This window comes from Procambarus clarkii, chromosome 54 (assembly GCF_040958095.1).
Source record: "Procambarus clarkii isolate CNS0578487 chromosome 54, FALCON_Pclarkii_2.0, whole genome shotgun sequence".
In the NCBI taxonomy this organism is placed as follows: Eukaryota; Metazoa; Arthropoda; class Malacostraca; order Decapoda; family Cambaridae; genus Procambarus; species Procambarus clarkii.
The window spans coordinates 23,115,366-23,138,556 of record NC_091203.1 but is presented as its reverse complement, the minus strand read 5'-3'; the positions used below and the strand labels follow the sequence as shown (position 1 = coordinate 23,138,556).

At 40.1% G+C, this 23,191-nt stretch overlaps 1 protein-coding gene across 10 annotated transcripts in view; it reads left to right on the top strand.

The window, feature by feature from the left end:
• The window catches only part of MICAL-like (protein), an 82,889-nt gene that overhangs the window by 47,436 nt on the left and 12,262 nt on the right, over positions 1 to 23,191 (top strand). For 8 of the 10 annotated variants that reach the window (XM_045763725.2, XM_045763728.2, XM_045763734.2 and 5 more), the window contains exons 4-8: positions 7,591 to 9,596; positions 12,607 to 13,004; positions 13,180 to 13,323; positions 16,514 to 16,874; positions 21,528 to 21,766. In XM_045763725.2, coding sequence (XP_045619681.2) covers positions 7,591 to 9,596; positions 12,607 to 13,004; positions 13,180 to 13,323; positions 16,514 to 16,874; positions 21,528 to 21,766 — 3,148 coding nt within the window. The remainder of the gene's footprint in view (positions 1 to 7,590; positions 9,597 to 12,606; positions 13,005 to 13,179; positions 13,324 to 16,513; positions 16,875 to 21,527; positions 21,767 to 23,191) is intronic. The other 2 variants (XM_045763726.2, XM_069305193.1) reach the window with 1 other exon arrangement.

Below are 23,191 nucleotides of genomic sequence, written 5' to 3'. Positions count from 1 at the left end.
AGCTTTACTATCCCCTATATGCAGAGGAGCTATATCAGCTGATTTTCCCGAGTTCTTCCCCTACGTTCTTGTTATTACACCTAAGTAGTCTCATATTCTTATTTTAAATTATCACTTGGTGCCTCAGAGCCATTGTTGTTCTTTGTAGCTGTGAGTAGTTTGAGGTGTTCCTTTACCAAGGCAGCTGTTAGTTTTGCATTATTTCCAACTCTTTTCTCTCATTTCCTCCGGTTCACTTCCTCTGCCTTTTCATATTTTTGTTCTTAATCCATGCTGAACCTCTGCCTGTTTTTATTGTTTATTAATGAAGCTCTGTCTCTTAATATATATTCCAGTTTTTTTTTTAGACTGTGATGCCTTGCTGCTGTTTCATATATATTTGTGTGAGTTGTTCCATCCCCTCCTGTGATCACCTCCCAGTCAGGGTCTATTTCGTTCAAGTTTTGCATTCTACATAGCACTAATTTTTGAAGTGTTGTCTCCCATCTGTGTCTAATTTATTTTCCACCAGTTAGCATTCTCTGGTGCAAACAAGAAATGCGATAATGTTAGTTAGTATATAGTGCAGTGATTGAAGTTTTGCCCGTGTGCAGCATTTTGGGCAGTGTCGGTGAAACTAGATGGTTCCGCTAGACGTACTGTATGACATGTGATGAATTAGATGAATTAAATCCTGGGTGATTACGTTGTCTAATGGTGGAAAAACTCAAGGTGTTGCAGATGCACACATTGGACGCCAGGAGATAAAATAGATGTGAGAACCAAATCAAGGATTATAATAAAATAGATTGGTCATATCGAGGAGTATGTTGGTATATGAAAGAGGACCTTGTATGCTCGCAGCTTCTTAACTCTACAAATGTGGTGGTAGAGGTACTGGGAGTAAAAATTTAGAAAACAAGTTGGTTATTATTCTAATAAGTCTCCGTGGTGTAGTGGTAAGACACTCGCCTGGCGTTCCGCGAGCGCTATGTCATGGGTTCGTATCCTGGCCGGGGAGGATTTACTGGGCGCAATTCCTTAACTGTAGCCTCTGTTTAACGCAACAGTAAAATGTGTACTTGGTTGTAAAAACGATTCTTCGCGGCAGGGATCGTATTCCAGGGACCTGCCCGAAACCCTACGCGTACTAGTGGCTCTACAAGAATGTAACAACTCTTGTATATATCTCAAAAAAAAAAAAAAAAAAAAAAAAAAAAAATAATAATATACAAACTGCCGGATGCAACGGTTGATGAATTCTCAGAACAGATAAACAAAATACTGTAGGGAATAGTCTTGATAATCTGGGAAACCCAATACCAGGTATTATCTTCCTAGGAGACTTCAACCTGCCACTGAAGTCTAATAAGGAGAATTGCAACAGTAATATTATACCAGGAAATCTATCTGGAAATTTTCAACCACAGGTCAGATAACTATGTACAGTACTTAGATTCTGTAACAGATTTTCGCTTAACCAGCTGATAAGAGCCAACTAGGACTGAAAATATTCTAGATCTGATCTTCACAAACAATGAAGAAATAATCATGAACATTACAATCTCTGATACCACATATTCATATCACAAGCTCATTGTAGTACAGTAAGTGTAAACTAGCATCAATATTCTTAAAATACACAAAAAAATGGTCAAGAGAGAGGATTATTCAATAAATAAAATTCTAATAATAAAAGGATAAACTAGGAAAAGATGAACATGGAACTTATAAATATTCAAAGGGAACTGTTCCTAATAATATAAATCCAATGCAAGGAATAGAACAACTGACTGCTGAAGCCTATAAAGTATGTCTGGAACATGTTCCTTTGAAAAAAGCCAGAAAGGGGACCAGGTTTTAGAATGCAGACAGAAGGAAAAAATAACGGAAATGCTAAAGCAGACACGACTATCCCTACAAAGAAAGAATAATTTAAGCAGTGGGATTGAATAAATAGAACAGAGATTGAAGCAGTAATATCAGTTTGAAGAAATTAAATTAGAACAAAGCTATTCAAGACATAAAGAAATATAAAAAATATTTCTTCGCTTATGAGAAATCAAAATCAAAAACCTCCGCCAGTATTAGACCTATATTTACAAGTGAAAGTTCGTACAAAGAGAACGACAAAGAAATTAGTGAATCCTAAAAATGCTGTAGGAGGACATGTTTAGCACCGCAATAAACAACATGAAAGTGCCTTGTTTCCATAGCATCTTCAGATCTCGATAGCTTCTTTATGCATGATATCCAAACCCCTGACAATATAACTGACATCAACATGAACTCTGTAGATTTTGAAAACCAAATTAATGTCATGCCAATGTACTCAGCCCTGGGTCCAGACTTGTGTAATTCAATATTTATAAAGAAATGCAAAGTGCCAGTAGCACAAGCACTCAGTGTAGTGTGGAGAAAAAGTTTGGACTCTGGGGAAATAGCAGAAGTGTTTAAGTCAGCAGATATATCTCCCCTACACAAGGGAGGGAGCAAAGCATTGGCTAAGAATTAGTCCCGTTGCACACAATAAATGTTTTTGACAGAGTGATCTGGAGTCACACCTCCAATTTTATAGAGATCAATGACCTCCACAACCCAGACCAACGTGGATTTAGACCAAGAAGATCATGCCTCTCACAGCTACTCGACCAACCACTATGACATAATCAATGATAGGTTAGAAGAAAAACAGAATGCAGATGTGGTATATGCAGACTTTGCAAAGGCATTTGATAAATGTGACCATGGAGTAATTGTTAAATGTCATATACTGTACAAATAGATAAAAAAAGTATACCACTTCAGACTATTGAAAACCGGTGTAAAAGACAATAGGAAGTGCATCTTTACCAACAGAGACGTGGATGGACAAAATCTGAGCAGTGAATGGGTAGAATTTGTTTCACGGCAAAGCAGAAATCATTGTTGTTGTCAAAAACATGTACTGTACGATGAATTAAACAAAGTACAGTAGATGGGGCACAACACAGTTCTACTCCTGTAACCATAAATTAGATAATGAAAAATAGCCCCCGATAGCTGTAAAGATGCTTCCCCATACTCTAGGACGTACATCATCACATGGTATATGTAAAGCATTAATGATAAATTATGTTAGTACAGTATAATTTTGTTTCACAAGTTAAAAGCAGGAATTACATCAGTTGGCTCATGTGATAATTTAATCTTTTGCTTCTAACATACTCTTTAACTTAGGTTCAAGTATTATTGTGGTACAGTAGATATATAATATGCTTGAAAATGTTATACATGATAGTTGATTGATAGGTATGATTGTTGTTATAGTATCGTGCAAGCTGTGTGATATATCAGTACAGTATGGCATACTTCGAGAAGGTTCTGTAGGCTCCATTTTTTCTGTGGCTCAGTCTCTGACCATTGGTAGTTTCCACCTGCCAATAAGAATAAAAAAATAAAGCATATTTGCTGATAGACTTGGTGAAGCACTTATATTTGCATTGTATTGTTTCAATGAATTTGTCTATTATCTCTAATAGACTATTAGAGATCAAAGTCTATTATCTCTAATAGATTTTACCTGCATTTTTATTCATTACAATTTGTTGTAAACAAAGCTGGAAACAAGGCAATCTAGTCACTGCAGGTGAGCTGTATACAAGTACTGAACAGCTCGATGTTTGTTTTATTTGTAAAACTATCAAGTATAGGGAGCCGGTCGGCCGAGCGGACAGCACGCTGGACTTGTGATCCTGTGGTCCTGGGTTTGATCCCAGGCGCCGGCGAGAAACAATGGGCAGAGTTTCTTTCACCCTATGCCCCTGTTACCTAGCAGTAAAATAGGTACCTGGGTGTTAGTCAGCTGTCACGGGCTGCTTCCTGGGGGTGGAGGCCTGGTCGAGGACCGGGCCGCGGGGACATTAAAAAGCCCCGAAATCATCTCAAGATAACCTCAAGAGATCTACTAGGAGCATAGTCTCTTTTTATTTGTTTAAGACTTGATTTAATGTCTAATGGAGCTCAGTTTGAGGGATAATGTATGTAGCCAGAGCTCTGTTGACGCACTTGGACTTGTTCTCATCCAGGACTTTCCACTGTCAGTGTGGTATACCGGTAATTGATTATCAAATATAGTATTTCTGAGGCAATGGACTTTGTGATGGTAGACTAGTTTAGAAATCTTATCTTCATTCCCTCTGTCTCTTAGCTTTTTCAGACTCATATTCTCATCACAAGCGCTTGGAACCAATGCAGTCTTAAAATATTCAGTCTGTTTTCCCCCTCTAGTGTTTTAGCAAAACCATGCATGGCTGTGTTAAATGTGTTCTCTGATATTTGTTGTTTTAATTTACTGGTTAACATGAAGCATCTTAACAGTTGCTATTGACGGTTTCTTTTTGAGCTTATTGACTTGAGGAGTGTGTGCTTTAGCTGCCAAGTAACATTATGTTTTGCATGTTTGTGAATGTTCCTTTGTTGCTCAAGAAACTGCTCCCTTACATGTTTTTTTTTTTTAATTATATGCCATTCACTTTGTGATAATTTAAACTATCGAGATAATAACCCATAATTTTGCACATCCATTTGTTAGGCGTTTTGTGTTAATAGGAGCCATAACCTTTTATTTTGGCATAATATTTTTGTTTACCAATCTAATTCACCCTACCCTCTTTCTTATAGGACAATTTAGACATCATGGGACTTTACAAGCCTGAAATATTTTGTTGATGAGGTAAAGACCATACAATCCTGTGCATGCTCAAAGGTAGCAGGGAGGAATGACTGACACAAGAAACCGAGGGATGAGATCATTTCCCACCGACAGGTTACCTCTTGTTTGTGGCGGGTCAGATGCTGAGGCTCAGTGTCTGGCATGAGGTCTTAGTCTCAGTCGGCGTTCAGGTTTTGGCTGAATTGTCGATGACACGTATTGTCTCTTATTTACCCGCGGACTCGTCACAAGTACTGTAGTGGCATGGCAACTTTTTAGGGTCTCATAGACCTCAAAATATCTTTAAAAATATACATATATAATTAAAATTTGCAGTGGCTGTACAAACAATGATTTTTCAGTACTGTATGGTACGTAACCTATTTGTGTTAACTAATGGCTTTTAAAGTAATTTAATTACAGTATATTCATCATATTTGGTAACGTTATGGAATTTGGAAACCGGTATTTATTTATATCACTGTTATACATGTTAAAATGTGTTTCAGTAACAAACGAGACTTCATGTGAGTACTAACACTGAGCTGACGACATTACCCTGCAAGGTCACGCATGCCTACATCTTATTACCTTCAGTTCTGGTAGCTTTGTTCTAGGGTTCTGTTGCCTGGTGTGCGTGTCACGTTGGCACATTCAATTCTCTCTGTGACTTGCGCCTCCTGCATGCTTAGTAGAGGAACCACATCATTGGCACCCTTGTTACTGTTGGCTCCTTCTGTGATGATCTCTTCCCTTCTACTATAATTACTGTGTCAGGGGGGGTCCTCTGATCAATGTGGATATGTTGTTTTCTCTCAATTTTATTTCTGATTTTGGCATAATAGGGATATCAATGGTTTTTCAGGAGTGGTCTCCCTTTGTGAGGTTGTTTATCTAGCTCTTGTAAAAAGCCTTTCAGCAGTAGACGCAGGATGTCGTATCTGTCTCGAGAGCGCGAGCATTATATATAAAACACTGCTCCTCGACAAGATACCTTGCAGTTTTTATTAATGTAAGTTACACTAATGCTGATACTAACATCACTAGGTTCTTGTCTGCGTAGTGAAGATTTGCAGCAACACTTATTTTCCAAACGTTGTGTGTAGATTGACCCAGCTGGAGCTGCAAATAGTGAAAATATGTAATAAAGTATGTGAAAGCACCATTGCTGTATAATTGTTCCCTTCATTGCCTTGCTTTGTATACAGTGTTGATATTTTGTATAAAAGTGGTGACTTCTACCAGTGTTTGTACAGCATGTTCGGCAAGTAACTGTAGTTCGCTCTCTCTTGTTAGCGGTCAGCTCCTGCCTACTGTACCTTTCTTTTGCTCTACTTCCTCATTAATGTGACTCCCTATTCTTGTTCCTCATTGTTGTCACTCCCTATTCTTGTACCACATCAATGCTGTGACTCCCTATTCTTGTACCACGTCAATGCTGTGACTCCCTATTCTTGTACCACCTCAATGCTGTGACTCCCTATTCTTGTACCACCTCAATGCTGTGACTCCCTATTCTTGTACCACCTCAATGCTGTGACTCCCTATTCTTGTACCACGTCAATGCTGTGACTCCCTATTCTTGTACCACGTCAATGCTGTGACTCCCTATTCTTGTACCACCTCAATGCTGTGACTCCCTATTCTTGTACCACTTCAATGCTGTGACTCCCTATTCTTGTACCACCTCATAGCTGTACCCTCCCATTGTTGTACCACCTCATAGCTGTACCCTCCCATTGTTGTACCACCTCATAGCTGTACCCTCCCATTGTTGTACCACCTCATAGCTGTACCCTCCCATTGTTGTACCACCTCATAGCTGTACCCTCCCATTGTTGTACCACCTCATAGCTGTACCCTCCCATTGTTGTACCACCTCATAGCTGTACCCTCCCATTGTTGTACCACCTCATAGCTGTACCTTCCATTAGCTATACCTCCCCATTGCTGTCCTCATTACTGTACATCTGCTCTGCTGTACGTTCCAGTTGTTGTACCTCATGACAATAGTTCTCCTGTAGTTCTTCATTGATGTGCCTCACCATTATTATTATCCCTATCCTTGCTGTACCTCCTCATTGATGCAACCTCATAATTACTCTACCTCATCAATAATGTATGTCATCATTTGATGTATCTTATTGCTGTACCTGACCATTGATGTACTTGGTCATTGCTGTACCTCGCCACTGATGTACTTGGTCATTGCTGTACCTCGCCACTGATGTACTTGGTCACTGCTGTACCTCGCCACTGATGTACCTCACCACTGCTGTGTGTCATCATTGGTGTACCTCATCCTTGCTGTACCTCATGATTGCTATTCAGCTCTCACAGTTTCTTCACTGGCCACGTTTAAAGTGCAGTCTAGAGATATTCCATTTCCATCCTTTTGATAGGATGGAGATAAGAATAATGTGCAATATTTATAATTCTGTTAGTTTGTGGCTGTACAAAACTTCATAATTCTTGAACAAATCCACAAGGGCCGTGATGAGGGTTCGAACCCACGCCCGGGACCACCTCGTCACGGCCCTCGTGGATTTGTTTATTGGATATATCATGCTATTGTAATTTCGGTGTGTATTCATAATTCTTAGTTTTTAGTACAAAGGAACCCGCATGGATAAAGAAAATATGTAAGTTCTGTATAGTTTGTTCTATGTAACAATGTGTTCTTCAGTATGTGCTGATGAGTCTTGGTGCACAGATGCTAATATACAGAACATTGTTGTCTTCATTTTTCCACATGGATTCTGCTGTGTATTGTATTTTTTATTGTAATTTTGTCTTGTATAGCTCAAGCAGTATTTTTAAACTTTAGATAAACAGAATGAGAGGTCTAAAAAGAATTATGAAAAGGTTTTGCTTTATGAATGATAAGGATCTGTCTGATATTTGCTTTGGATCTGCAGGTGGTGGCGGGTGGGCGAGTGCGTCGTGAGGTGTGTGCTGGCTGCAACAACCCGGTGTTCCTCGCTGAACGCTTGTTGGTAGGTTCCCCGGGTCAGCTGATGCATCGGACGTGTTTCCGCTGCGCTCGATGCAATACACAGCTGACCTTGGCGAGCTACTATGAGACAGAAAAGGGACAATTTTGTTGTGAAACCTGTCCCGATGAAGAACGCAATAATATGCTGGAAGTTGTTGACAATGCCAGTATTTCCAGCCACACTTCAAGTAAACATAAACGACGATCCTCGGCTTCCGACTCGGATTCCGAATCTGATTCTAACAGTGAAGATTCTGGGGAAGAGAGCGATAGTTATAGTCACGATGTGGAGACATTACTCGAGGACAAGACCCACCGTGTTGACACCCGCAGTGACTCTTTATCACACTCGCCTAAATTCACTCCTCAGCCACTTAAACCTCGTACTGTGTTTCTTTCACAAACCTTAGAAGGGAATGATATAAACCATGACTTAAACACAAAAACAGAAGAATCTAAGGCAAGTGAAGGAATCAGTCATTTTTCGCGTGTATCATCAGCCTTATTTGGATCGAAGGAGAGAGATTCCAGAGCAACAGCCTCTGGCAACTCCCTCCGAGACCACTGTGATGAAGCCAAAGGATCAATAACAGACCCACCTGAGAAACTAACCTTGGACACAGGACAAAAAGATAGAACTAACAATGTTACTAATGGTGCACCCAAGACCTCCTCGTCTATTGTTGCCCAGCGTCTCAAATTGTTTAGGGAAATTAGTGATAAGAGTGTTAGCTCAGATAAAATTAATACCAGTGTTGAAAAACGTGAAATAAAATATAATTATTTGCATTTAAATAAAATAGAAAAGGAAACAAGTGGTGTCACTAAAGAGGAAAACGAAAGTGTTGTTGAGGATCCGGATAAGGATAAAAATACTAAAGATATCAATAGTAAGTTTGTGCACGTAGATGAGATGGACTCGGACCTGATCGTTAATGAAGAGGAAAATAAAAAGTTAATGGACTCGCTAGAAAATTATAAAACAATCGGTGAAAGGGAATCGTCGCCCATTTCTGAGAATGTAAGGGAAGGTACTGAACCATCACCCAATTCTGAAAAAGTCAGTGAAAATATTGAACAATTACCCAACTCTGAAAAAATAAACGAAAGTATTGAAAAAGTACCTAACTCTGTAAATGATAGTGAAAGTATTGAACACGAAAAAGTAAGTGAAAGTATTGAACACAAAAAAGTAAGTGAAAGTATTGAACACGAAAAACTACGTGAAAGTATTGAACACGAAAAAGTAAGTGAAAGTGTTGAAACTTCACCGACCATTCCATCCATATGCATCACCCGAAATAAAGAGAAAGTCAGTATTGCCCGTGTTGCAGACTCGAGCAGGGAACGCGATGGCACTGATGACCAGCACGACTCGGACACCAAGAGCCTTGAAGAACCACCACTTGGTAAAGATGTACTCAAAGAATATAATCCATTTGAGGATGATGAATCTCAGCAAGATGAAAGTGGCGTTGCAATATGCCATTCCGATGGTGGCAGCAATGACGATAATCTCATTGCCACTTGTGTCTCGCAGGACAGTGGTGCGGACATCTCTTCTGCTTCCTTGCACTCCGTCCAGTATCCAGAAGATCTTAATCCTTTTGGAAGTGACGACGAGAGTCACGTTGAGGATGCCGCAGCAGACAAAGCAGGTGTGGCAGAACGGTCCGAACCTCAAGATAACGATAATCAGAAAACTACAAAGAAACTTATCAAGGTAAACATGAACCCATTTGAAAGTGATGAGGATGAGGAATTTGAAAAGGAAATGAATAAAGATAACAAGAAAACCGAATTGAAGAACCTAAATCCCTTCTGGAGCGATGATGAAGCCGGAGAAGAGAGTGATAATACCAAATTAACACCAAGTAAAAACAAAATTAAACCTCCTAGACCACCACCACCAACCTTGCCCAGAAACAGGTAGGTCAAATGTTGTAAATTAAGCAGTCTGAGACATTTTTATGTTCCCAGTACAGTGTATCTAGCAACAGTGTCATGTTGAGCCAAGAGGGAAGGAGATGGCTGCTACACCCTCTTGACTGCTGCAACAGGTTGTAGCAGCAGCAGTCACTGGGTCGCTATTATAGTATGGTAAAAAGTGACAGATTTCTTGTAAATACTTCAGAGGATAAAAGGCACTGGATGAGAATGTTAATAAGGAAGGTATGCAAAGTGTTCTTTCAAAAAGTATTGGCAGCTGATGGTGAATAGCAACTGAAGGTTTGCTAATGTAGGTGTGGGGTAATATTTGTGATAATATGGAGAGCATCCTCCCAGTTCTGCGGACCTTCATGCAGATGTATGCAGTTCCGCATAGTTCTTATCTATGCAAGATAAGATTAGCAAACATTTTATATTATGGTCAATATTGAGATCAATTTTTATCAGATCATTTTGTTTAAAATATTCTTAGAGTTTTCCACTGTCCAGACTTGTTCTTCTTATGTTCTTTTCTGCAGTAATCTTTAAAAATACTGAACAAATTAAGGCAATCTTAAGGAGACATACAACATAGAGCATGCACTAAGAAATCACATTAAAGTGATGTAGTCCCCATGGTGCAGTGGTAAAGCACTCACCCAGCGTTTCACAAGCGCTTTGGCCTGGGTTTGTATCCTCGCCAGGGAAGATTAACTGGGCACCAATCCTTAACTTCAGCCTCTGTTCACCCTGCTGTGAATGGGTACCTGATTGTTAAATGATTTGGCAGGTCGTATTCCAAGGAATATTAGGATTAAGGACCTGCCTAAAATGCTATGCGTGCTAGTGGTTTTACAAGACTGTAAGACTCTTGTAGTCTTGTAGAACTCAGTTCCTACGACGGCGCTGTAGACTTTCAGCGCCGTGGAGAGGGGGGACCTGCTGCATGGGTAACAGCTTCTTCCCCGAATCAACCTACCCTGGCTTTGCGCCCTGGTGAGGCCACTCCAGGCTGACAACCAGGGCGCAACTCCATAGTGTCCTGAGACTGATGGATGCCTACTACTAAGACTCTTGTATATATGAATAAATCGATATCAATGAAAATCAGCAGGAGCCGTGAGCGTGTGCTTGGGAGTACCCAGTGTTGTATGTTAGACCCTCCTCGTGGCTCCTACTGATTTTTTTTTTTTTTTTTTTTTTTTTTTTTTTTGAGATATATACAAGAGTTGTTACATTCTTGTAGAGCCACTAGTACGCGTAGCGTTTCGGGCAAGTCCCTGGAATACGATCCCCTGCCGCGAAGAATCGTTTTTTCATCCAAGTTCACATTTTACTGTTGCGTTAAACAGAGGCTACAGTTAAGGAATTGCGCCCAGTAAATCCTCCCCGGCCAGGATACGAACCCATGACATAGCGCTCGCGGAACGCCAGGCGAGTGTCTTACCACTACACCACGGAGACTGCTCTCCGATTATTAATAGTAAAGCATCTTAAACCTTAGTGTGTGTGTGTGTGTGTGTGTGTGTGTGTGTGTGTGTGTGTGTGTGTGTGTGTGTGTGTAAGTAACACTAGATTTTATTTTTAGTTTCTTCCCGAATGGCAGTTACAATTTGGAATATTTAGAAAAATCTTACAGAAAAAATCTGTACATTTCCTTGGATATATGGAATTTCAAATAGATTTAATTCAGATATTGATGTCAGTGTCTCCAGTTTAGATAGTTAGCCCTCATTTTTAGATTTACTTACAGAATTTAAAGAAAAATATTAATAAATATGGGCAAAGGAAGAAAAAAAATTTCAAACTTAATGTTTTAATCAATATTTTTAGGCCCAGTGATGTCATATGCTTCAGAACTGTTCAAGATAATGTAACTTTTAACGTACAGTAACAAAGTACTATATATGTACTTTTATTAGATATTAATAGCCATAGAAATGACAGAGCTTGGTGTTTTTAATTATATATATATATAGATAGAACCCATTTATCATAAATTTGTAGTGTGAAAAAGGTTAATTAATGCAAGCAGTTGTCTGGGGGGCAGGGATGCCAGATTGGAAGCCCAATTCGGTTACCAATTAGGATAATTGTATTCAATTAAAAGAGCCATCTATGTATGTCGCTACTTACTACTTTTTCGGCTACAGTTAAAATAAGCTGGGCTGTTTATTCTAAAAAGCAAATCAATCGGAGAAAAAATATTTGGCGACTTTTATTGTAAAGTTTGTGACATTTAGTTCTTCAGCTCGCGACTTTCGGCAACTCAGATCTGGCACCCCTGCTGGGGGGTAAAAGGAACCGCACTGAACATTAGAACCAGCTTAAAGAAGACAGGGTAGAAGTGTTTTTAACCAGGAACTTATATAATTTCATTGTATTTTTCAAACCACATTTCAAAATACCAATCGCATGTTTGCGAGAAAATCTCTGACATGAATAGTAACTCCACAGTCTGGTCTGAAGATGCATTATATATACTGAGGTACTAACCGTAATATGTAGGTGGTCTTATTTATGGGTGAACTAAGTGCCTGGGGCCAGATTCACGAAGCAGTTACGCAAGCACTTACGAACGTGTACATCTTTCCTCAATCTCTCACGGCTTTGGTTACTTTTATTAAACAGTTTGCAAGTATGAAAACTTACCAATCAACTGTTGTTATTGTTATGAACAGCCTCCTGGTGCTTCGGCGTTCATTAACTGTTTAATAATTGTAAACAAAGCCGCCAAAGATTGAGAAAAGATGTACAGGTTCGCAAGTGCTTGCGTAACTGCTTCGTGAATCTGGCCCCTGACCTTCATCCATGTGGTTTAAGTCTCCCAAGATAATGGTGGGCTGACAGTAATGTTACGGTAGGAGCAAGTCATGTTTGGCCGTTAGGAACGTGATGTACCACACAAACTAAACCAGGAGTGAACATGGATTAACTTGATGGTTGCTATATATTTCAGGGAGCGGAGTTCTTAGCTGTTACTGATAGTCTTGGCATGTCTACTTTGCAGTACTCCCTCCCAGATGTACGATAGCGGTGGCAGCTTGCAACAGAGCCCCATTTTTCAAGGGGGCTCGGCCACACGCAAGAAGATCAGTGCTCCACAACCGCCAACCAGCATGAGAGACTTGTTCCCCCCAGCATCGCCCTCCACCTCTCCTGCTCAGTCACACTTAACACCATCCCCCAGTATGACTGTCCCCTACCCATCTCCCTCCCCCTCCTCTCCCAGCGGCTCTCTGGCTCTTAAGAGGAAGGCTCGACGGGCTCCCGCTCCTCCCCAAGCGGCTACTCCAAGAAGTGGTAGGGCCTCCCCTGCTAGCTCCATAGCCGACACCCTCAGCTCCGACACACTGTCCCTCTCCAGCATTGGTGCCCATACTCAGGAGAAGTCAGGCCATGAGGAAGGTAAGCGGCTTTATTGGTCATTGTGGGTTGGTGTTGCTTATTATGTTGTCATTTTGGATAGAAATATGAAGCCCAAGTTTGTAGCGTGCTTAGCTTTATGTTAGCGGTTTGTTTGTCCCTATGTAATTATGGGCCCTAATAGCATGCAGCTGATTCTGTGCTTGGCCCTTACCAGACCAGGATGAGGTGCTGAGTTGGAAAATGCAGAAGGACTTGAAAAACCACTCGAACAAGTTGAACGGCACCACAGATCAACAAGTTCCACCTCCCAAGCCCTCCCGGGCTTTCCAGGCTTCCAATAACCATGCGTGTGGGACAGGTTGGTGCTTGCTTGCTGTGTTTTTCTTTTTGCTGGTGCTGTTTATTGCTGTTTTGTGTGTGTATACAGCCCTGAGCTGATACCATGCGACTCATTTCCAAAGCCAACATGGTATATCGTAAGTTGTACAAAGCAGAACTGGTATGTTGTGATGTGCGTACAAAGCTGAGCTGGTATATTGTGATGTGCGTGCAGAGCTGAACTTGTATATTGTGATGTACGTACAAAGCTGAACTTGTATATTGTGATGTGCGTACAAAGCTGAACTTGTATATTGTGATGTGCGTACAAAGCTGAGCTGGTATATTGTGATGTGTGTGCAGAACTGAACTTGTATATTGTGATGTGCGTACAAAGCTGAGCTGGTATGTTGTGATGTGCGTACAAAGCTGAGCTGGTATGTTGTGATGTGCATACAAAGCTGAACTTGTATATTGTGATGTGCGTACAAAGCTGAACTTGTATATTGTGATGTGCGTACAAAGCTGAACTTGTATATTGTGATGTGCGTACAAAGCTGAACTTGTATATTGTGATGTGCGTACAAAGCTGAACTTGTATATTGTGATGTGCGTACAAAGCTGAACTTGTATATTGTGATGTGCGTACAAAAGCTGAACTTGTATATTGTGATGTGCGTACAAAGCTGAACTTGTATATTGTGATGTGCGTACAAAGCTGAACTTGTATATTGTGATGTGCGTACAAAGCTGAACTTGTATATTGTGATGTGCGTACAAAAGCTGAACTTGTATATTGTGATGTGCGTACAAAGCTGAACTTGTATATTGTGATGTGCGTACAAAGCTGAACTTGTATATTGTGATGTGCGTACAAAGCTGAACTTGTATATTGTGATGTGCGTACAAAAGCTGAACTTGTATATTGTGATGTGCGTACAAAGCTGAACTTGTATATTGTGATGTGCGTACAAAAGCTGAACTTGTATATTGTGATGTGCGTACAAAGCTGAACTTGTATATTGTGATGTGCGTACAAAGCTGAACTTGTATATTGTGATGTGCGTACAAAGCTGAACTTGTATATTGTGATGTGCGTACAAAAGCTGAACTTGTATATTGTGATGTGCGTACAAATCTGAACTTGTATATTGTGATGTGCGTACAACGCTGAACTTGTATATTGTGATGTGCGTACAACGCTGAACTTGTATATTGTGATGTGCGTACAAAGCTGAACTTGTATATTGTGATGTGCGTACAAAGCTGAACTTGTATATTGTGATGTGCATACAAAGCTGAACTTGTATATTGTGATGTGCGTACAAAACTGAACTTGTATATTGTGATGTGCGTACAAAGCTGAGCTGGTATATTGTGATGTGCGTACAAAACTGAACTTGTATATTGTGATGTGCGTACAAAGCTGAACTTGTATATTGTGATGTGCGTACAACGCTGAACTTGTATATTGTGATGTGCGTACAACGCTGAACTTGTATATTGTGATGTGCGTACAAAGCTGAACTTGTATATTGTGATGTGCGTACAAATCTGAACTTGTATATTGTGATGTGCGTACAACGCTGAACTTGTATATTGTGATGTGCGTACAACGCTGAACTTGTATATTGTGATGTGCGTACAAAGCTGAACTTGTATATTGTGATGTGCGTACAAAAGGTGAAGTTGCATAAGCAGGCACAAAACCAAAGGGACATTACAGAATAATAATGTGCAGAATGCAGGAATAATCTCTCAGCCTCCGGGGAACATTGTTAGGAATTTAAATTGCCTTTAAATAAATTTGACACATTGTGTGCGTACATGAGGCCGAGAAAATCGACATCGTTGGAACCAGCAAAACGTGGGAATGAGAAAACAATAATTGAAGGGAAATTCCGTCTTCTAGGATACTATCCACCTTTCAGAAAGGATAACAAGAAGAGCATGTAGTGTGATACTATATGTTAAAAGAGGACTTGACTGCAACCTGCAGTGAGGAATTAGCTACCATGGAATCCCTAGAATCTTTATAGTGCAGTATGGTAGCAAACTGACAGTGGGAGTATGCTACAGGGTAATGACTATAATTCCAGCATTACAAAATTACAATACATTACAAAAAATGTAATAACCAGCAATGGCAATGGTTACAAATCTCCATAGAAGGATAAATGATGCAGCTAAAGCCCATCCTCTCATAATGGGGGATTATAACCATGAGACAATGGATTTAGTGAGTCTAACATCACAGTTGGGAGGAAAGGGGAGAGGAGGAAGGGGGTAATTTCTGGACTTAGTACAGTGCTTCTTTCTCATGCAGCATGTGACAAAGCCTAGCCGAGTTAACACCATTGTGCTAACTTCAGAAGAGGGCGTGACCAATCAAATTCATGTTCCTTATTTTGAGGTTATCTTGATGATTTCGGGGCTTAGCGTCCCCGCGGCCCGGTCATCAACCAGGCCTCCTTTTTGTTACACACCCCCAGGAAGTAGCCCGTAGCAGCTGTCTAACTCCTAGGTACCTATGTACTGCTAGGGAATAGGAGCATCAGGGTGAAAGAAACTTTGCCCATTTGTTTCTGCCTCCACCGGGGATCGAACCCGAAACCTCAGGACTACAAATCCCGAGCGCTGTCCACTCAGCCGTCAGGCCTCCCTGTTCCCATGTAGGGAGAAGTTCACCCCCTTCATATGACACTATATCTTAAGACTTTATATTTTAGCCCCATTTCCAGGTTTCAAGCAGTCAAGGATCATTTGAAGGGAGTCATGAGTTACAAGATAGGTTTCTGCGTATATTTTGTATGACTTTTACCATACCATGGTGGTACAGTAGTAGAATATGCAGCTGGCAGCGCCTTGGTTGTGGGTTCGTGTCACCTCAGAGCATCGGTGGATTTTCTTATAATATTAAAGATAATAACTAACTAGCGTGCATAATGACAAGATAAGGCTGATGATAAATAGAAGACTAGCAAGACAGTGGCAGTACACAGTTGTTGTCTTTATGTAGACTGGGTACTGGATGGTCTTGTAACCAACTCATTCTAGTGACCAACACTTCCTACCTCCTGACAATGCCAGATAAAAAAGAGCTTATTGAACTAATTAATGTCTTTTTACCATGTAATCCTTCAAAATGTTCTCTATTGGTTGACTTTTTTTTATGAGTAGAACACAGAATTTCCATACACAATGTTAGCAAAGATATCTGTTGTTCGCAGGTATTTTTAGGCATGGGTCTATGAGCAAGAGTGAGGCAGGGGAGTGGCAGCGCAAGAAAGGCCCAGCACCTCCTCGACCAGTGCCGCAGAAGAGAGCCCTTAAGAAGTTACCCATGCGCATAATCCAACAGCAACTTCAGGATATTGAGATCAAGCAAACAGAGCTTGAAAGACAGGGTGTTCTGCTCGAGACTACAATTCGTACCCGCACAGAAAATGCACTAAACAACTCTGTGGAGGATGCAACTACTCCTAGCAGTGGGCCAAATAGTATAGAAGTAGAAGATATGATACTGCAGTTGTTTGAGCTCGTCAACGAGAAGAACGAGTTGTTCAGACGGCAGACTGAGCTGATGTACCTGTAAGTAACAGTGTCTCTTGTAATTAATGTTCATGCTCTACTTAAACCAGTAATTAGATACTATGTGCAAGTTTGGTATATGCAAAATTTATTGTACTGTAGGTACACGAGGCAGGTTTTAAACACCAAAATTTTGGAAACAAACGCTGAGTTTAGTAGTAAAGGTTGTGCAAGTTTGCGTATTTTATGGGCATTTTGATATAGCTTCTTGCACCAAGGCACCTTCCTAGAAGTCTGCAAAACCTGCTGTACCTCAAGCCTATAATATTCAGTACACCAGTACAGTATGTATTTGTGAATGGCTTGTGGTAATTATTCTCGTCTACATTACTGATAAGTGACTGGGAAGGGGTGGGAGTATTTAGTTATAATATTCAGGTAGGCATTATATTGAGAGAGAAGTAGAAAAATGTACTTTGAGAGGTCTATGGAATACATTCCATTTTCTGGAGGGAGTCCTCTGGTGGCTCTATGTGGCTATCTTGCCAAGATTGCTCCAAACTAAAAGGTCTCACCAGTCATGGAAGGCTGGGGTTTTAGGTTAATCAATAATAACATTATTAGGCACTATTTCAGACTGAAATTGTCCCCAGGACTTTCATCAGATTAGTAGGGTGATTCTCTGGAAGGTTTGGCACAGGTAAACTAACATCTAGATCTACTGGGCTCCTGGTCTTTGCCACGGCCTGCTATCTCAGGTTGTGTGTTGGCTACAATGGGCTCTTTCAGCTATCCAATCAACAAGATGAACTCTCAGCAGTGTCAAAGCTGTTTGGGACTTCTTTGGCAAGATCTTGCTTTAAGGAGCAGCCGAGAGTACTGCTCCGTACAGTTCTTTTGATATTTACTCAAAGCCAGATTTCTAACTCAAAAAGTTTTATTAAATTCAAAGTTTTTGTCCATATACTTTTATTCATACTGTACATATATTTCAAAGTTTTCTTAAATTTATAGTAATAATAATAACGAGAAGCTAACTAATAATAACGAGAGACAAAAGAGTCATCCCTTCTTAAGTCCTGACGAACACTTGTATAAGCAAGTGGACGGCACTGCCATGGGCTCCTTGCTGGGTGTCTTGTTTGCGAACGTTTACATGGGTACTATTGAACAGAGAGTTCTGATCGGGTTAGACCTAAAACCCACCATCTACTGCAGGTATGTCGACAACATATTTGTACAAGTCCCCGGATACTGAACGACTGTTGCAGTTGAAGGAAGCTTTCGAGCAAAACTCGATTTTAAACTTCACTTGTGTGATGGAGAGTGGGGTAAGCTGCCCTTCTTAGCTGTAGCAGTCATGGAAAGGAACGGCAGCTTTCATCATGCCGTATATACTAAGGAGACAAACATAAGGATGTGCCTTAATGCTGACACCGACTGCTCAGAGACACACAAACGGAGTGTTGTGAAGGCTTACGTCGACTGAGCTCTTACTCACAGCTCTGGGTGGAAGCAGGTGGATGTGGAGTTATGTAGAATAAGGCAGATTTTGGTCAACAATGGTTTCTTCAATGGTTATGTTGAAGCTATAATGAAAAGGAAGGTGGCGAGGTATGCAACAGGCAACGGAACAACTAATACCGCAATACCTGTACTTCCAATGAAAATGTTCTACAGAAACTTCTTCTCCATAGCCTACAAAGCAGAGAAAAGAGCCCTAAAAGAGATCATCGAGAGGAATGTTACCCCCAACTGACATCAACCAATAGATAAAACTGACAATATATTAATGTTGACTAGACCACACACTAGAAAGTGAAGGGATGATGACGATTTGGTCTGTCCTGGACCCTTCTCAAGTTGATTTGGCTTGAGTATGATTTGAGTGTGGTCCAGGACGGACCGAAATGTTGTCGTCCCTTCACTTTCTATTCATCGCCTAACAATATATTATAAGAGTAGGAAAACCGCTAATTTGCTAATGAAGAATTCTCTGACACCAAGCAAAACGCCTGGAAAGAGACCAACATTGTTTACGCCTTCATGTGCCCACTTAAAAAAAAAATAAAATATGTTTATTCAGGTAAGGTACATACATACAAGTGATGTTACATTAATGGATCAATATATAGATAGAGCTAGTACATACAATGCCCAAAGCCACTATTACGCAATCTGTTTCGGGCAGGGAATTCGGGCAGCTTACAATCCCACTTGGGGATTGTAAGCCCCAACGAACTCAGTATATAGGCAAGACAAGTCTCTTTCTAGGCGTTTAACAATGCACAAACAACAGGGCTCCATCAAGGAACATATAATCACCACACACAACAAGACGATCACCAGGGATATTTTGACGAGCAACACCGAAATAATTGATAGATACAATAACAATAGAAGATCAGACATCAGTGATGTGCTGTATATCAAGAAATCTAGACCAGCCATCAATAACCAGCTAATACACAGTTACACTCTACCCACTTCAAGACCCCGGACCAATGCAGAAGCTGGACCGAAGGACCCTGCAACAAGAACAGAAGCAACCAGAAGAACATACACTGCCAATATGTCACACTCTTAATTAACTACCCCATTAACACCCCATTATATAGGACCCCATTAATACCCCATGTATGTTATTCAACTGTGTCACCTACCACCTCACCATTAGACGATATAATCAGGTGCTAACACAGAAAAATTTGTCTTTGAGAATGTGAGGCGAGACCTTCCGAAACACATCACTAGGCGCCAGACCCAAAAAATAAGTAAAAATGAACTTTGGAGAGTTAATTTTTAATCTTCCTGCTTCAGTGAAGAAAAACAAAGAATATCGAGAAGATTTGTGCCAGAATTGTAACAGTAGAACTGTTAATATAGAAGACCATAGATTTAACATTAAAAGTTGGCGTTCACTAGAGGAGAGGATACGCCCTTTGTAAAAATATGGAGCGAGTTGGTAGTTGACCTGAAAGGTTAGGGTCGTCACCCCCCCCCCCCACCCCCTACCCCAGGGATTAGAGCTCATGTGTTGGAAACAGTAGCGCCACCTGGATCCTGTGTCGAGACATCAAACTAGGATAACAATTTATGTATTAAAGAAGAATCAATCATGTTTCTTCATGTAGGAAGAATCAGTCATGTTTAAGTACTTATGTTAAAATTAACGTCAATTGAGAATAAAGAATAAGCCTCGTATGTTATCAAAGAAGCATTTGACTAAAGTAACAATATGGTATCTAGTTACTTGGAAAATATGTACCTACCAGCTTGCTTGTTAATTCATGTAAATTAGTGATATGCAAGTGCTATTGAATATTGTAATTAGCCTGGCTCAAGTATCTAGATAATTTCCCAATTGTTTTGGAATAATAAGTCACCTTCAGTGACGAGTACAGGAATTTTGTTAGTAATTTTCTTCGAAGATTAATTTGGCAACTAAACTTAGGTCAGTCTCACAAGAGGTCAGTAGAAACTGGATCAGTGTGGACTGGGTAGCAACTGGAGGCGGTACTGCTTCCCTGGAGCTGAGGCAGAACATCTAGGCCTGGCTGTGGTATTTTAAGGTATCTGTGTCTGATTAAGTGCAGTTGTAGAATCCACCTTATTTGTTGTAGTCAATTACCAATTGCCTCAGTTAGGAATATAGTCAGTTTAGGAGGTGTTCAGATAGGGCATAATAACAACATACTGGAGTGAACAATATGGAAGAAAATGCAAAATACGTATAGCCAGTGAAGAGTATAGGTGCCATAGGTACAATCAGACCACCTGTATGAACATCAGAAGTCTACGGTTGTACATCACCCTCCCAGCAAATATAAGAAATATTGCCATAACAAAAGTGGATGTCTTCAAGAAGAAACTGGACAGTTTTCTGCAAGAAGTGCTGGACCACTCGGGCTGTAGTGGATATGTGGGCCTGCGGGCCGCTCCAAGCAACAGCCTGTTGGACCAAGCTCTCACAATTCAAGCCTGTCCCCAGGCCATGATTGGAGAGTAGAAGAACTATCAAAATTCTATCCAGGTACAGTTGAAAAGTAATCATTGGCTACAAATCACACCTAAAAATACTTGAGGTTAAATTGTTTTGGGTTTGGCCAGTAATTGGTTGGGTGAGCACATGGAAAATGGACTGGTCAGGAGGACCTCAACAGGTCATACACAGTCTACTAGTTCAATAATGCATATTCCCCATTTATTATAGTACAATAACGGTAACAGATTAACCTGGTAGCAAAAGTAGTATATGCTATGGACTCTTTATTCACCTAAAAAGATGAATGAATTCCTGGATTACAGCCCATGTTTTGCACATTCACTAAATTTGGTTGGAAAATATCCTGCAGAATTTGATCAAGATTCAAGATGCATTAATTCTCTTTAAATCTGTAGAAATCCTGTACATATTTTTCTACTTCTACATATAGAAAGTATTTCCTTTCTACTGTGAAATGAACAAAAGTTTTAAAGTTTATTAGATTGTATTAAGCACTTGATACTTCAAACTGTTTATATCCCTGAAAGCATGTGTAAAGTTTGTTGGCTTTACTGAACATAATTGGTGACTTAAATTCATAGCCATTTTATTATGGCCAAAATGTGAAGCTCTTAGTTTGAACCAAAATGCTTCAAATCATTTGTTTTATTTGAATCCCATCATTATTTAACACATCAAATGAAAGTAAATTAACTGATTTTCTGCAGCAAGCGTGAGAAACGACTGGAAGAGGAGTACGTGGAACTTGAATATCAGATCCGGTGCCTGATGCTCAAAACCCCCGCAGAGAAATCTGATGCCGACAATACTCAGGAGGAGGAGCTGATAGCACGGCTGGTGAAGGTGGTGGAGCAGCGCGACGAAATCATAAACTGCTTGGAATTGGACAGGTTACGAGAAGCACAGGAGGACGAGAGCATTGCCACACACATGATGCAATACCAAGGTCGGTATTTGGGCAGCCTGAGTTTCAACAAAATTTTATTGTGACTTCACATGTTTCTTTTTGTAGTACTGTACTGTGTTTAGCTGAACCTAGTGATTATATATTTACTTGTTTTTTGGTTTTCCTAATTTGCATTCCATATCTATTTCCTGTAATCAAAATGTTAGTGCATGTTAATTGAATGCCAGACGTGAACACCAGGTGTGTATATACAGTAGTGGTATATTAGTGTCAGTCATTGTAATAATGCCAGGAAGGCATAATTACCTGTGATTAATGCCTGGCAAGTAATAGAGTTGGAATCGTGCTCAAGTATAAGCAGGAGGAATCTACCTATACGGTATCTAAAATAAAGATTATAATATTAATATCGACATTATGCAATAAAAATATTGTATGGAATTTGATTATATTATGCATTTTCTTAGAACAGAATATTCATAAAGTTTACAAAAACATCAAAATATAATATAAAATCCTGCAACAGTTCTCTCATCATCCAGGTAAACTTGGTAGTAACATGCTGTATAAAATATCATGCAGTGAGCAACCACTTGCCCATATAAAAAAACTACCAGTTGTCGTCTTCCCCAAGTCATCGTGTGAGTCTGAGATTTACTGAATTTCCAAAACTTCAGATCTCATCACATGATTTACTCAGCCCCTCTGTCCCCAAGCAGGTGAAGTTGGTTAGATTAGGTATGAGGCCTTGGTTAGGTAAGGGGATTTCATCAGATTATGTACATAATTAGGGCTAGAGGGTGACTGATTAGACAATAAAGTTTCCTATTGCCAGGGAAAGTAGGCGTTTTAGGCTCCTCGAACCCCCCCCCCCTCCTAGGCCATCGACTGGCCTTTTCCAGGCTGCAACTCACAACAGTGATCAAACTTCAACAAACTTCAACACATGTTTACTGCTAGAGCTTCCTGGATAAGCATGCTTAGTATTTCCCTTTGTCTTTGTAAAGGACTTCTTGGATATATTCTTATCCATTTTTCTATCTATTAACACTTAAATAATATAAAGTTTCTGCCTGAAACACTATGCGTGTTGGTGGCTTTGCAAATGTGTAAAAATACCAATACTATATTATGAACTCTCACAAACCCATTGTGCCTTCTTGTAAATAAATAAATAAATAAATAAATAAATATATGTAGATGATGAGTCACGATAACATGGCTGAAGATATGATGACCAAACCACACGTCAGAAGATGGAGAAAAGATGACATTTCTGTCCGTCGTGGATCATTAGCAAGTCGTATGTGGACTTGATAATGGTCCAGGACGGACCGAAATGTCGTCATTTCTCCTTCTGATGTGCAGTTTGGTCATCATTAAATAAATGTATGACCCTCTAAACTTGGACCAGATTAATCATCACTGAATTTGAGGGAGCTTGCTTTAATCCACCTCCAAAAC